Source organism: Lepisosteus oculatus, chromosome 12 (assembly GCF_040954835.1).
Source record: "Lepisosteus oculatus isolate fLepOcu1 chromosome 12, fLepOcu1.hap2, whole genome shotgun sequence".
NCBI lineage: Eukaryota > Metazoa > Chordata > Actinopteri > Semionotiformes > Lepisosteidae > Lepisosteus > Lepisosteus oculatus.
This window is the reverse complement of record NC_090707.1, coordinates 39,506,953-39,519,234: the sequence shown is the minus strand read 5'-3', so window position 1 is coordinate 39,519,234 and position 12,282 is coordinate 39,506,953. Positions and strand designations below refer to the sequence as shown.

Below are 12,282 nucleotides of genomic sequence, written 5' to 3'. Positions count from 1 at the left end.
TATGTGTGTGTCAGGAGGTGTGTATCTGGGTCTGTGTGTGTCAGGAGGTGTGTATCTGGGTCTATGTGTGTGTCAGGAGGTGTGTATCTGGGTCTGTGTGTGTCAGGAGGTGTGTATGTGGGTCTGTGTGTGTCAGGAGGTGTGTGTATATATCTGGGTGTATGTGTGTGTATATGTGTGTCAGGCTGTGTGTGTGTGTGTCAGGCTGTGTGTTTATATATCTGGGTGTATGTGTGTGTATATGTGTGTCAGGCTGTGTGTGTATATATATATATCTGGGTGTATATGTGTGTCAGGGTAAGTGTGTGTGTGTATATATCTGGGTGTATATGTGTGTCAGGGTAGGTGTGTGTGTATATCTGGGTGTATATGTGTGTCAGGGTAGGTGTGTGTGTGTATATCTGGGTGTATATGTGTGTCAGGGTAGGTGTGTGTGTGTATATCTGGGTGTATATGTGTGTCAGGGTAGGTGTGTGTGTGTATATCTGGGTGTATGTGTGTGTATATGTGTGTCAGGGTAAGTTGTGTGTGTGTATATATATCTGGGTGTACATGTGTGTCAGGCTGTGTGTGTATAGATCTGGGTGTATGTGTGTGTACATGTGTGTCAGGGTAAGTTGTGTGTGAGTATATATCTGGGTAAATACATTCATAAAGCAGGTTTAACTAATTCAGGATTTCTCAAATCATCCCGGTAGACTTCACCTTACAGCTGCGTTCAGGTGAACTCAGGCTTCAGTTATCCGGTTACAGTCCAGTTAGAGGGTTCAGGCGACAGCAACAGTCTGCATGCGGGACCAGGAGCTACAGCTCCTGAAGGAAGCGCTGGGATAGAGTGGAGCTACGGCACCCTGGAGCTCTGCAGGAGCCAGAGAAGACGCCTGGCAAGGAATCGCAGATCAATCCAACCCGGAGGTGACAGGTGTCCAGATAAACGCAGGCAGGTGCTGGCAGGAGGATGGCACTGACGTGGGGCTCTGCCTGAGGCTGGAGGGCTTCACACTTGTACACTATTGTCTGGATGTGTTTCCGCTCGCTGGGCTGTTGGGGGGGGGCCGCAGGGCTCCTGTACAGTGCGGCGCCCTCCTCGGAGTGGAAGTGTGTCCTGATTTGAGCAACAGGAGAGTAAGACTGGAGCCGGAGGAATCATCACCATCATCAACTCAATAAAGGCTGTTTTCCGGTACCGGGATATTTCCTTTTCCCAACATTGTTGTGAATTAAGTAGCACAGGTGGGAGTCCCCCCCACCCGGATGCAGAAAGTCTTAAGCCAGGTAGAAATGTCTATATGTTGTAGGCTCTAATTTTATTTTCAGATGGTGTGAATTGATTTCCTATTAAAAATCAGCCTAGTTGTGCCCTGTGGAGTATTTAATGAGGTTGTCTGCACAGTCCAGAGAGTGTATTACATCAGGAAATTGCTGTAAGAAATGTTTAGATCACAGTGCAGAGCTACAGAGAACAGAACTACATTCGCAGTGGACAGAATTAGATATGAGAACATTACCAGCTAGTTCATGAAACCCCCGCTTGATGATTTGCACTAATGTACAGCCAGGAAACCTTCTGAACCGTTTCAGTGCAAACACCACTTTCCTCACTGCAGGGCACACTGTGATATACTGAAGCGCTGTGCTCAGCCCGACCAGCAGTTTGAGTTTCTGCTCACACTGAGCTGCAACAAGCAGTATTAACAGTGTGCGGGTTTAAGAGATCGTGAATGTAAGGTTTACTCTGCTGAAACGGTGAAAGGCCATCTCTAAATCTCAGCGGCAGTAATGCCCTGCAGACTGAGTAATCTGGCTTCGTGAGATCTCCCTCTGTGATGTGTGTACAGCCCACAGCCATGCATACAATACAACCCCTGTCTTCACCCCAGTCCCAATCAAATCCCAGTCAGTCGTCAATACGCTGGATTCTGAACACAGCTCTGTTTATTGCAGAGACAGCTGCAATACATAAAAACTCAGAAAAGGGGTAGAAAAGAGTCAAGGGTCTGGGGTGTGTTTATACCCACGCACACGATTATGATGGAGAATAGGGAGAGCCATCGGTTAGCATGCAATACTGATATAACAGCACAGAGCAGAGCAATGCAAGGTTGTGAGTTTGTGCCTCACCTGGAGCAGTTCTTTTGGGGTGGTGCTCTGTGGCTAAGGATCTGTGCCTGTGACCGGAAGGTTGCCGGTTCAAATCCCGCAACCGGCAGAGGAATCCTGCTCCGTTGGCCCCTGAGCAAGGCCCTTAACCCCCACTGCTCCAGGGGTGCTGTATAAATGGCTGACCCTGCGCTCTGACCCCCAGCTTCTCTCCCTGTCTGTGTGTCTCATGGAGAGCAGGCTGAGCTTTGTGAAAAGACAAATTCCTAATGCAAGAAATTATATATGGCCAATAAGGTGATCTTAATCTTAATCAAGAAAGCTGAAATTGAAAACGAGGGAGGCCCCTGTCACATGATGAGGGTACACGGCCTCAGGAAGCGCGGACGTGACGTATTTTCCGGCGATGGCGGGCGAAGATGGCGGCCGGTAGCGCTAAGGGCTCATTTGAATCCAGGCAGTAAACACAGCGCGCGAGTGTTTGATAAGGGACCCGGGGCTCAAAACCCGCTCCCGGTGATTACCGGATCTTGGCTTCACGGAACGGCCGGTGCTCTGGAAGAAGCAAGGTCTGCCTCTGGATCCGTGTTCGCGTCTGGGTCAGTGTCTCCGGTCTCTAGACCGTGCGTGTGCTTCTCCGTCCTCGGCTCTCAGTCCGGTTTATCCATCTTTTTCACAAGTGCAGGGCAGTGCTTCTCTGCATGTGTGCGCCAGTGCAGAGACGTTAAGGAAACGCCAAACGTTGAAACAGCAGCAGCAGCAGTTAAAACGTTGCAACAGCAGCAGCAACAACACACGGCAACACACGGCACAGGCAGTGTGAGGCAGTGGTAGGGGCAGAGTTCAGGAGTCTGGCAGCCTGTGGGAAGAAACTGTCTCCGGACCCGGGGATTCGTGCCTCTCTGCTCCTATAACTCTCACCAGAGGGAAGGCTGGTGTCCTTAGCATTACTCCCCGCCTTCCTGAGACCGCGAGGTGTAAACATGTCCACAGCAGTGGGGAGCTGTACCCCAGTGATGGACTGGGCTGGCCTGATCACCCCTGCTGCCAGACCACACTGATCCCGCACGAGAGCGCCTGTAGCGTGAAGCAAGGACACTGGAAGACAGGCAGGTCGTCTTGTGTCCACACACGGGCTTGAGGGGCTTTCCTGCAGCAGGTTTGGGGGTCTGTGATGGTCTGGGAGTGTCTGTGTCTGTTGGAGCGTCTCCAGGTCCTCAAGAGCTGACTGCCCTTCTCTGTGTTTCAGGGTGAGAGGGAGACAGCGCCACCATGGGGCGAAGATCGACGTCCTCCACCAAGAGTGGGAAATTCATGAACCCCACTGACCAGGCTCGTGAGTACAGCTCCTGTCCACTGTAATAACATTATACTGTCCACTGACCAGGCCCTTGAGTACAGCTGTGTCCACTGTAATAACATTATACTGTCCGCTGACCAGGCCCTTGAGTACAGCTGTGTCCACTGTAATAACGTTATACTGTCCACTGACCAGGCCCTTGAGTACAGCTGTGTCCACTGTAATAATGTTATACTGTCCACTGACCAGGCCCTTGAGTACAGCTGTGTCCACTGTAATAATGTTATACTGTCCACTGACCAGGCCCTTGAGTACAGCTGTGTCCACTGTAATAACGTTATACTGTCCACTGACCAGGCCCTTGAGTACAGCTGTGTCCACTGTAATAACGTTATACTGTCCACTGACCAGGCTCGTGAGTACAGCTGTGTCCACTGTAATAACGTTATACTGTCCACTGACCAGGCCCGTGAGTACAGCTGTGTCCACTGTAATAACGTTATACTGTCCACTGACCAGGCCCGTGAGTACAGCTGTGTCCACTGTAATAGCGTTATGCTGGCATTACACTGGTATCAATGGGGCTGGGATGCGAACTGGACACTCTGGCTTATCTGACACTGTCCCTTCCTGTCCTCTGCAGGGAAGGAGGCCCGGAAGAGGGAGCTGAAAAAGGTGAGACTGTCTGGAGTGTCTGCCATTCTCTCCTGTCTGTCTCTCTCTCTCCTTGCCTCTGTGAACCCCTCTCCTCTCCTCTCTCCAGAACAAGAAGCAGAGGATGATGGTCCGAGCAGCAGTGCTGAAAATGAAGGACCCCAGACAGATCATCAGAGACATGGAGAAACTGGATGAGATGGGTAATGATGTGTTAATTAACTAGTCCTAGTTAATCACTAACTGCCTGACAGTCTCTTGTGTCACACACTGTATTATTATTATTATTATTATTTATTACTGAGAGACAGGCTCGCTATCTGTTCCTCAGGCTGGGACAGATCACACACTGTATTATTATTATTGAGAGACAGGCTCACTGTCTGTTCCTCAGGCTGCGACATGAGATCACACACTGTATTATTATTGAGAGACAGGCTCACTGTCTGTTCCTCAGGCTGGGACAGGAGATCACACACTGTATTATTATTATTGAGAGACAGGCTCACTGTCTTTTCCTCAGGCTGGGACAGGAGATCACACACACAATTATTATTGAGAGACAGGCTCACTGTCTGTTCCTCAGGCTGTGACAGGAGATCACACACTGTATTATTATTATTGAGAGACAGACTCACTGTCTGTTCCTCAGGCTGGGACAGAAGATCACACACTGTATTATTATTATTGAGAGGCGGGCTCACTGTCTGTTCCTCAGGCTGGGACAGGAGATCACACACTGTATTATTATTATTGAGAGACAGGCTCACTGTCTGTTCCTCAGGCTGGGACAGGAGATCACAGACTGAATAGGAGTAGAAGTTTTGGTCGCTGTTTCTTAGGTGTCGCCAATACTTTAATATTCTTTTCTGTGTTTATCAATAGTGGGTACTGGCCTTATTCGGCCCTGTACCTGTTGTTAGGGGACCCCACACTTCACTGCAGTATAGGGCAATGGGCTGGGTTACCCTTTGAAATACTGGAGCCAGATTCTTGTTGTTGGGTTAATATTGAAGAGCCTTCTTATCGTGTAGAATGGCCTGAGTGCCTTCACTCTCTCTGCCTGACCTGATCTTTCTGTGTGAGAGAGAGACCCGGTCTCTGTTTCCGTGTGTGACCCGGTCCGTCTCTCTCAGAGTTTAACCCGGTCCAGGTGCCGCTGCTGAACGAGAAGGTTCTGCGGGACAAGAGGAAGAAGCTGCGCGAGACCTTTGAGCGGATCGTGCGCCTGTACGAGAAGGAGAACCCGGACACGTACCGCGAGCTGCGCCGCCTGGAGCACGAGTACGAGACCAAGCGGGGCCAGCTGTCTCTCTACTTCGACTCTGTCAAGGTCTGTGTGTCTCGGAGCAGGGCCAGCTGTCTGTACTGGACTGTGTGTGTCTCGGAGCGGGGCCAGCTGTCTGTACTGGACTGTGTGTGTCTCGGAGCGGGGCCAGCTGTCTGTACTGGACTGTGTGTGTCTCGGAGCGGGGCCAGCTGTCTGTACTGGACTGTGTGTGTCTCGGAGCGGGGCCAGCTGTCTGTACTGGACTGTGTGTGTCTCGGAGCAGGGCCAGCTGTCTGTACTGGACTGTGTGTGTCTCTCTCGGAGCGGGGCCAGCTGTCTGTACTGGCCTGTGTGTGTCTCGGAGCGGGGCCAGCTGTCTGTACTGGACTGTGTGTCTCGGAGCAGGGCCAGCTGTCTGTACTGGACTGTGTGTGTCTCGGAGCAGGGCCAGCTGCCTGTGCTGGACTGTGTGTGTCTCGGAGCGGGGCCAGCTGTCTGTACTGGCCTGTGTGTGTCTCGGAGCGGGGCCAGCTGTCTGTACTGGACTGTGTGTCTCGGAGCAGGGCCAGCTGTCTGTACTGGACTGTGTGTGTCTCGGAGCAGGGCCAGCTGTCTGTACTGGACTGTGTGTGTCTCTCTCGGAGCGGGGTCAGCTGTCTGTACTGGCCTGTGTGTGTCTCGGAGCAGGGCCAGCTGTCTGTACTGGACTGTGTGTGTCTCGGAGCAGGGCCAGCTGTCTGTACTGGACTGTGTGTGTCTCGGAGCAGGGCCAGCTGTCTGTACTGGACTGTGTGTGTCTCGGAGCAGGGCCAGCTGTCTGTACTGGACTGTGTGTGTCTCGGAGCAGGGCCAGCTGTCTGTACTGGACTGTGTGTGTCTCTCGGAGCAGGGCCAGCTGTCTGTACTGGACTGTGTGTGTCTCGGAGCGGGGCCAGCTGTCTGTACTGGACTGTGTGTGTCTCGGAGCGGGGCCAGCTGTCTGTACTGGACTGTGTGTGTCTCGGAGCGGGGCCAGCTGTCTGTACTGGACTGTGTGTCTCGGAGCGGGGCCAGCTGTCTGTACTGGACTGTGTGTGTCTCGGAGCGGGGCCAGCTGTCTGTACTGGACTGTGTGTCTCGGAGCAGGGCCAGCTGTCTGTACTGGACTGTGTGTGTCTCGGAGCAGGGCCAGCTGCCTGTGCTGGACTGTGTCCATTACTGACACTGGACAACAGGAGACACGACCACGTTCCTCACGCTCACGTCCCCTGCTGCTCCTGTCTCTGTCCCAGAATGCCGAGCTGGTGGAGGTGGACAGTATTCCTCTGCCGGACATGCCTCATGCCCCCTCCAGCATCCTGATCCAGGACATCCCGCTGCCGGGAGCCCAGCCGCCCTCCATCCTGAAGAAGACCTCGGCGTACGGGTCAGTGTGGCCGCGGGCGCGTGGGCTTGCCGCGGGGAGGCGTGCGTGCGCGTTAACCTGTCTCCTCGTCTCCTAGGAAGGGCTTTGTGTCGCTGTCGACCCCCACGTCCATACAGGGCGTCCCGCGCCTGCCTCCCGGACGCAAGCCCCCCGGCCCGCCCCCCGGGCAGCCCCCGCCCCACCTGGTGCAGCTGTACTCGCGGAGGGGAGGGGTCCTGCCCCCGGCCGCCTACAGGAGGGAGGAGGACAGCACAGCCTACGACCCCGAGACAGGTACTGTGCTACTTGCTTTGGCAACACTGATTGTACCCATCGCTCAGGCTAATAAAGCACCTTGAATTGAATTGAATTACTGTGTATTAACCCCTCTCTCTCTCTCAGTGCAGTGTCAGTGTACAGTAGTGTGCAGGAGGAGTGTGTGTATTAACCCCTCTCTCTCTCAGTGCAGTGTCAGTGTACAGTAGTGTGCAGGAGGAGTGTGTGTATTAACCCCTCTCTCTCAGTGCAGTGTCAGTGTACAGTAGTGTACAGGAGGAGTGTGTGTATTAACCCCTCTCTCTGTCAGTGCAGTGTCAGTGTACAGTAGTGTGCAGGAGGAGTGTGTGTATTAACCCCTCTCTCTCTCAGTGCAGTGTCAGTGTACAGTAGTGTGCAGGAGGAGTGTGTGTATTAACCCCTCTCTCTCTCAGTGTACAGTAGTGTGCAGGAGGAGTGTGTGTATTAACCCCTCTCTCTCAGTGCAGTGTCAGTGTACAGTAGTGTGCAGGAGGAGTGTGTGTATTAACCCCTCTCTCTCTCAGTGCAGTGTCAGTGTACAGTAGTGTGCAGGAGGAGTGTGTGTATTAACCCCTCTCTCTCTCAGTGCAGTGTCAGTGTACAGTAGTGTGCAGGAGGAGTGTGTGTATTAACCCCTCTCTCTCTCTCTGACAGTTACAGATCTGGGGGAGCTCCACTCGGAAGGTGGAGGCGCCCTGGACGTTGGTGGTCTCGGGGGCCGGGGAGGGGACAGCCAGAGCGACTCGGACGATGACGGAGACGAGGAGGAGGACAGCGAGGAGGATGAGGAGGGGGAGGAGAGGGACGAGGACATGGAGGAAGAGCACGTGATGGAGTCGCGCCCCGAGGACGAGAGGGAGCGCGAGAGGCAGAGGGAGGAGGAGCGCGAGAGACAGGGCCATGTGGAGAGACAGACAGGTGCGACCGGCTCTGCTCTGGGGGTACAGTGAGTCCCCACACCCCGTCTGTGAGCTCTGAGGGTACAGAGAGTCCTGACGCTCTGGGGGTGCAGTGTCCTGACGCCCTGTCTGTGTGCTCTGGGGGTGCAGTGTCCTGACGCCCTGTCTGTGTGCTCTGGGGGTACAGTGTCCTGACGCCCTGTCTGTGTGCTCTGGGGGTACAGTGTCCTGACGCCCTGTCTGTGTGCTCTGGGGGTGCAGTGTCCTGATGCCCCGTCTGTGAGCTCTGGGGGTACAGCGAGTCCCCACGCCCTGTCTGTGTGCTCTGGGGGTACAGTGAGTCCTGACGCCCTGTCTGTGTGCTCTGGGGGTACAGTGTCCTGACGCCCTGTCTGTGTGCTCTGGGGGTACAGTGTCCTGACGCCCTGTCTGTGTGCTCTGGGGGTACAGTGTCCTGACGCTCTGGGGGTACAGTGAGTCCTGACGCCCTGTCTGTGTGCTCTGGGGGTACAGTGAGTCCTGACGCCCTGTCTGTGTGCTCTCAGGGCGCAGTGTGCGGTTTGCAGATGAGAAGCCGCGCCGGGAGAGGGCGAGGAGGGTTGTGAAGAAGACGAAGGCCATCACTCCCTTGCAGGCCATGATGCTCAGGATGGCAGGTAAGAGCTGCGGCCCCTCCCTGTGCAGCGCCCCCCGCCGGTCCCCAGCGCCGGGACCCTCCGTCACGAGCCGCTGTCCCCTCTCTCTGTCTGCAGGCCAGTCGGTGCCGGAGGAGGAGGAGGAGGAGGAGGAAGAGGAGGAGCCCGAGTACTCGGACGATTCGGATGACTCGGAGCGCGAGGAGAGGGCGCTGTCCGAGGCGCAGGCCCTGCCCCCGCTGGCCCCGCAGCGCCCGCCTCCCCTGGCTGCTCCAATCATCTCGCAGCAGCCCCAGCAGGCCCTCCCACACATGCAGGCTCCGCCAATGACGGGGCCCCCTCCGCTGGGCCCGCCCCCGGCCCCGCCCATGCGCCCCCCGGGCCCTCCCACCGGACCCCCCCCGGGCCCGCCTCCAGGTGAGCGGCGGGGAGCTCGGCCGCTGCCAGCTCGCGGGGCATCCTTCGTCACTGACACCCCTCTCTCTGTCTCCAGGGGCGCCGCCCTTCCTGCGCCCCCCAGGCATGCCCGGCATCAGAGGGCCCATGCCCCGGCTACTGCCCCCGGGGCCGCCCCCAGGCCGCCCGCCCGGCCCGCCGCCCGGACCCCCTCCAGGCCTGCCGCCCGGCCCCCCGCCTCGGGGCCCCCCGCCCAGGCTGCCCCCGCCGGCCCCCCCGGGTGAGCCCCGAGTCTGCTGCTCTGTGTGTGTCGGTGCACACGCGTGACTGGAGGACTGATGGGACTCTCACCTCTCTGTCTCTCTCCTCGCTCTGTCCCTCGCTCTGTCCCTCGCTCTGTCCCTCGCTCTGTCCCTCTCTGTCTCTCTCTGTCTCTCGCTCTCCCTCCTCTCTCTGTCCCTCCCCCCCACTCCTCTCTCTCTCCTCTCTCCTCTCTCAATTCAATTCCAGGTGTTTTATTAGCATGAATTAGTAAAATCAGTGTTGCCAAAGCGAACGAAAGTAATGATATTTACATTAAACAAAACAAAAAATAGAAGTAAAATAAAATCTACAGACATTTACAACAAAGACATTATATAATATTGACATATTCTGTAGGCGGCTGGAGCATTACTGGGAGACAGGCTCACTGTTCCTCAGGCTGTGACAGGAGATCACATACTGGGCTGCCAGTTCAGTTGAGTTCCCTCCTCCCTCTCCCAGTAGGATTGGGACCTGTTGTGATTCTGGCAGGTGTGGGATTAGAGAAACATTCTTCCCGAAATTCAGAAATCTAATCCCAGAGTATCTGTCACAGTGCAGTAGGAAGTGCACCTCTGTCTCTATTTCTCCCCGCTGGCAGTGGGAGCACAGCCTGTCCTCTCTGGACAGCCAGGTCTGCCTTTGTCCAGTGTCTCTGGCCAGGCTGTGTCACTGAGCCTGTCCTCTCTGGGCAGCCAGGTCTGCCTGTGTCCAGTGTCTCTGGCCAGGCTGTGGTCACTGAGCCTGTCCTCTCTGGACAGCCAGGTCTGCCTGTGTCCAGTGTCTCTGGCCAGGCTGTGGTCACTGAGCCTGTCCTCTCTGGACAGCCAGGTCTGCCTGTGTCCAGTGTCTCTGGCCAGGCTGTGGTCACTGAGCCTGTCCTCTCTGGACAGCCAGGTCTGCCTGTGTCCAGTGTCTCTGGCCAGGCTGTGGTCACTGAGCCTGTACTTCGTCAGGGTCTGTTTCTGTTTGTTGTTTCTTATGTTGGTCAAATATTCGGCTAGTGTGTATTGTCTGTTTAGGGTTCTGTAGCATTCCAGTTTGTTGTGTGTGTGTGTGTGTCCCAGTGTGTGAGATGTTGCTGTTTGATCTGTGCTGTGATGTGCTTGGGTCTGAGTTGTGGTGGTAGGAATTTTAGTCGCTGTTTTTTAGGTGTAGCCAATACTTTAATTCTGTATCTCTCTCTGTCCCCCCCCCACTCCTCTCTCTCTCACAGGAATGCCGCCGCCCCCCCCTCGCCCAGGACTGGCCCGCCCGCTGGGGCCCCCCCCGGCCATGTTCCCCCCTCCCCTCAACCCCAATGTGCTCAGCGCCCCCCCCAGCCTGATCCAGCGCCAGCAGAAGCCGGGCGAGAGCGCCCCCCCCGCCGGCGCCGCCCCTCTGCCCCCCCCTCCGGCCCTGCCCCTGCCCCTGCGGCTGCCCCCCCCGCCGGGCACGCCGGGCAGCGCGCCGCCGCACCACGCCCCCACCATCGAGAAGCGGGCCAGCCTGACGGCGGCGGGCGCGGCCGGCGGGCCCGGCGGCGCCACCATCTCCGCCAAGCCGCAGATCACCAACCCCAAGGCCGAGGTCACGCGCTTCGTGCCCACCGCGCTGCGTGTGCGCCGCGCGCGGCCGGGCGCCGGGCTGGCGGGCGGCGCCGGCCGGAGGGCCGAGGAGGAGCACAAGCCGCCCGCGCCCTCCGCCACGCCCGCCGGCGCCCCGCTGCCCTCCATCCAGACGAAAGACCAGGTGTACGAGGCCTTCATGAGGGAGATGGAGGGGCTGCTGTAGGGGTACGGGGGGTACGAGGGGGGTTTCCAGACGTGTGTTTGTTTTATATTGACTAGGTGCGGCAGCGCGAGAGAGAGTTTGCCGAAAATGAAAAGTGTTGTTTAAAGCTGTAAAAGCAGTGAAATAAAATGCTCGCTGTGCAAGTCTCTGTGTGCGCCGTGTGTGTGTGTGCGCCGTGTGTGTGTGTGCGTGTGTGTGTGTGTGCGTGTGTGTGTGTGTGTGTGTGTGTGTGTGCGCGTGCCGTGTGTGCGCACGCTGTGGGGGAGTCGAACCCGGGCAGGGTGTCTGAGCTGTGGTGTGGCGAGGGAGCCCAAGAGCCCGGCAGCCTGTCCCTCGGCCCCAGGGGCAGTGTGACCCCGGAGCGGCTCGTCTGTCAGAGAAGTGGTGGCAGTGCTACCCAGGAGTCCTCAGTCCCTGCCTGCAGCCCGCTGGAGTCAGAGGACAGGGGACAGAGAGACAGACAGCTCGCTTCTCCCACAGCAGTCAGAGGACAGAGAGACAGACAGCTCGCTTCTCCCACAGCAGTCAGAGGACAGAGAGACAGACAGCTCGCTTCTCCCACAGCAGTCAGAGGACAGAGAGACAGACAGCTTGCTTCTCCCACAGCAGTCAGAGGACAGAGAGACAGACAGCTCGCTTCTCCCACAGCAGTTAGAGGACAGAGAGACAGACAGCTTGCTTCTCCCACAGCAGTCAGAGGACAGAGAGACAGACAGCTCACTTCTCCCACAGCAGTCAGAGGACAGAGAGACAGACAGCTCGTTTCTCCCACTGGAGTCAGAGGACAGGGGACAGAGAGACAGACAGCTCGCTTCTCCCACAGCAGTCAGAGGACAAAGCAGACAGCTTGTTTCTCTCACAGCAGTCAGAGGACAGGGGACAGAGAGACAGACAGCTCGCTTCTCTCACAGCAGTCAGAGGACAGAGAGACAGACAGCTTGTTTCTCCCACAGCAGTCAGAGGACAGAGAGACAGACGGGTTCCTGCAGGTTAGGGCTGCTCTGGGGTTCAGTGTGACTGACTCTCTCCTCCGCCTGCAGCCTGGTGTCTCCATTCCTCGGGGGTCGGGTCTCACAAACTCGGGGACAGTGAGGGAGAACACGCGCACCCTGAGCGTGCGTGCGCACGGCCGCTCTCCAGGCGAGCCAACCAGCATCAGGGATCAGAATCGGGGAGCTGTAGAGCTACAGGTCTGGACCCCTCTCGCATGGGGGGCACCTGGGGAAAGCCACCCCACGGGGACATGACGAAGGCCGGCCCTGCTCAGCGGT

At 56.7% G+C, this 12,282-nt stretch overlaps 1 protein-coding gene across 1 annotated transcript; it reads left to right on the top strand.

Moving 5' to 3' along the window:
- The first annotated feature begins 2,483 nt into the window (after window positions 1–2,483).
- On the top strand, window positions 2,484–11,154 carry wbp11 (WW domain binding protein 11). The gene is made up of 12 exons (XM_069197156.1): window positions 2,484–2,699; window positions 3,350–3,436; window positions 4,044–4,075; window positions 4,164–4,257; window positions 5,191–5,387; window positions 6,596–6,729; window positions 6,806–7,002; window positions 7,660–7,923; window positions 8,450–8,560; window positions 8,657–8,956; window positions 9,033–9,215; window positions 10,455–11,154. Exons 2-12 carry the CDS (start codon window positions 3,373–3,375, stop codon window positions 11,009–11,011), a joined length of 2,133 nt encoding a protein of 710 aa, XP_069053257.1. The 5' UTR covers window positions 2,484–2,699; window positions 3,350–3,372; the 3' UTR covers window positions 11,012–11,154.
- Window positions 11,155–12,282: the final 1,128 nt, after the last annotated feature.

What these genes read in the sequence shown, in the direction of transcription:
- wbp11 (XM_069197156.1), top strand. Translation starts at nt 3,373, where the DNA reads ATGGGGCGAAGATCGACGTCCTCCACCAAGAGTGGGAAATTCATGAAC. An exon ending in GGAGAAACTGGATGAGATGG is followed by an intron (nt 4,258 to 5,190) that starts GTAATGATGTGT and finishes CGTCTCTCTCAG; the next exon opens with AGTTTAACCCGGTCCAGGTG. An exon ending in CATGATGCTCAGGATGGCAG is followed by an intron (nt 8,561 to 8,656) that starts GTAAGAGCTGCG and finishes CTCTGTCTGCAG; the next exon opens with GCCAGTCGGTGCCGGAGGAG.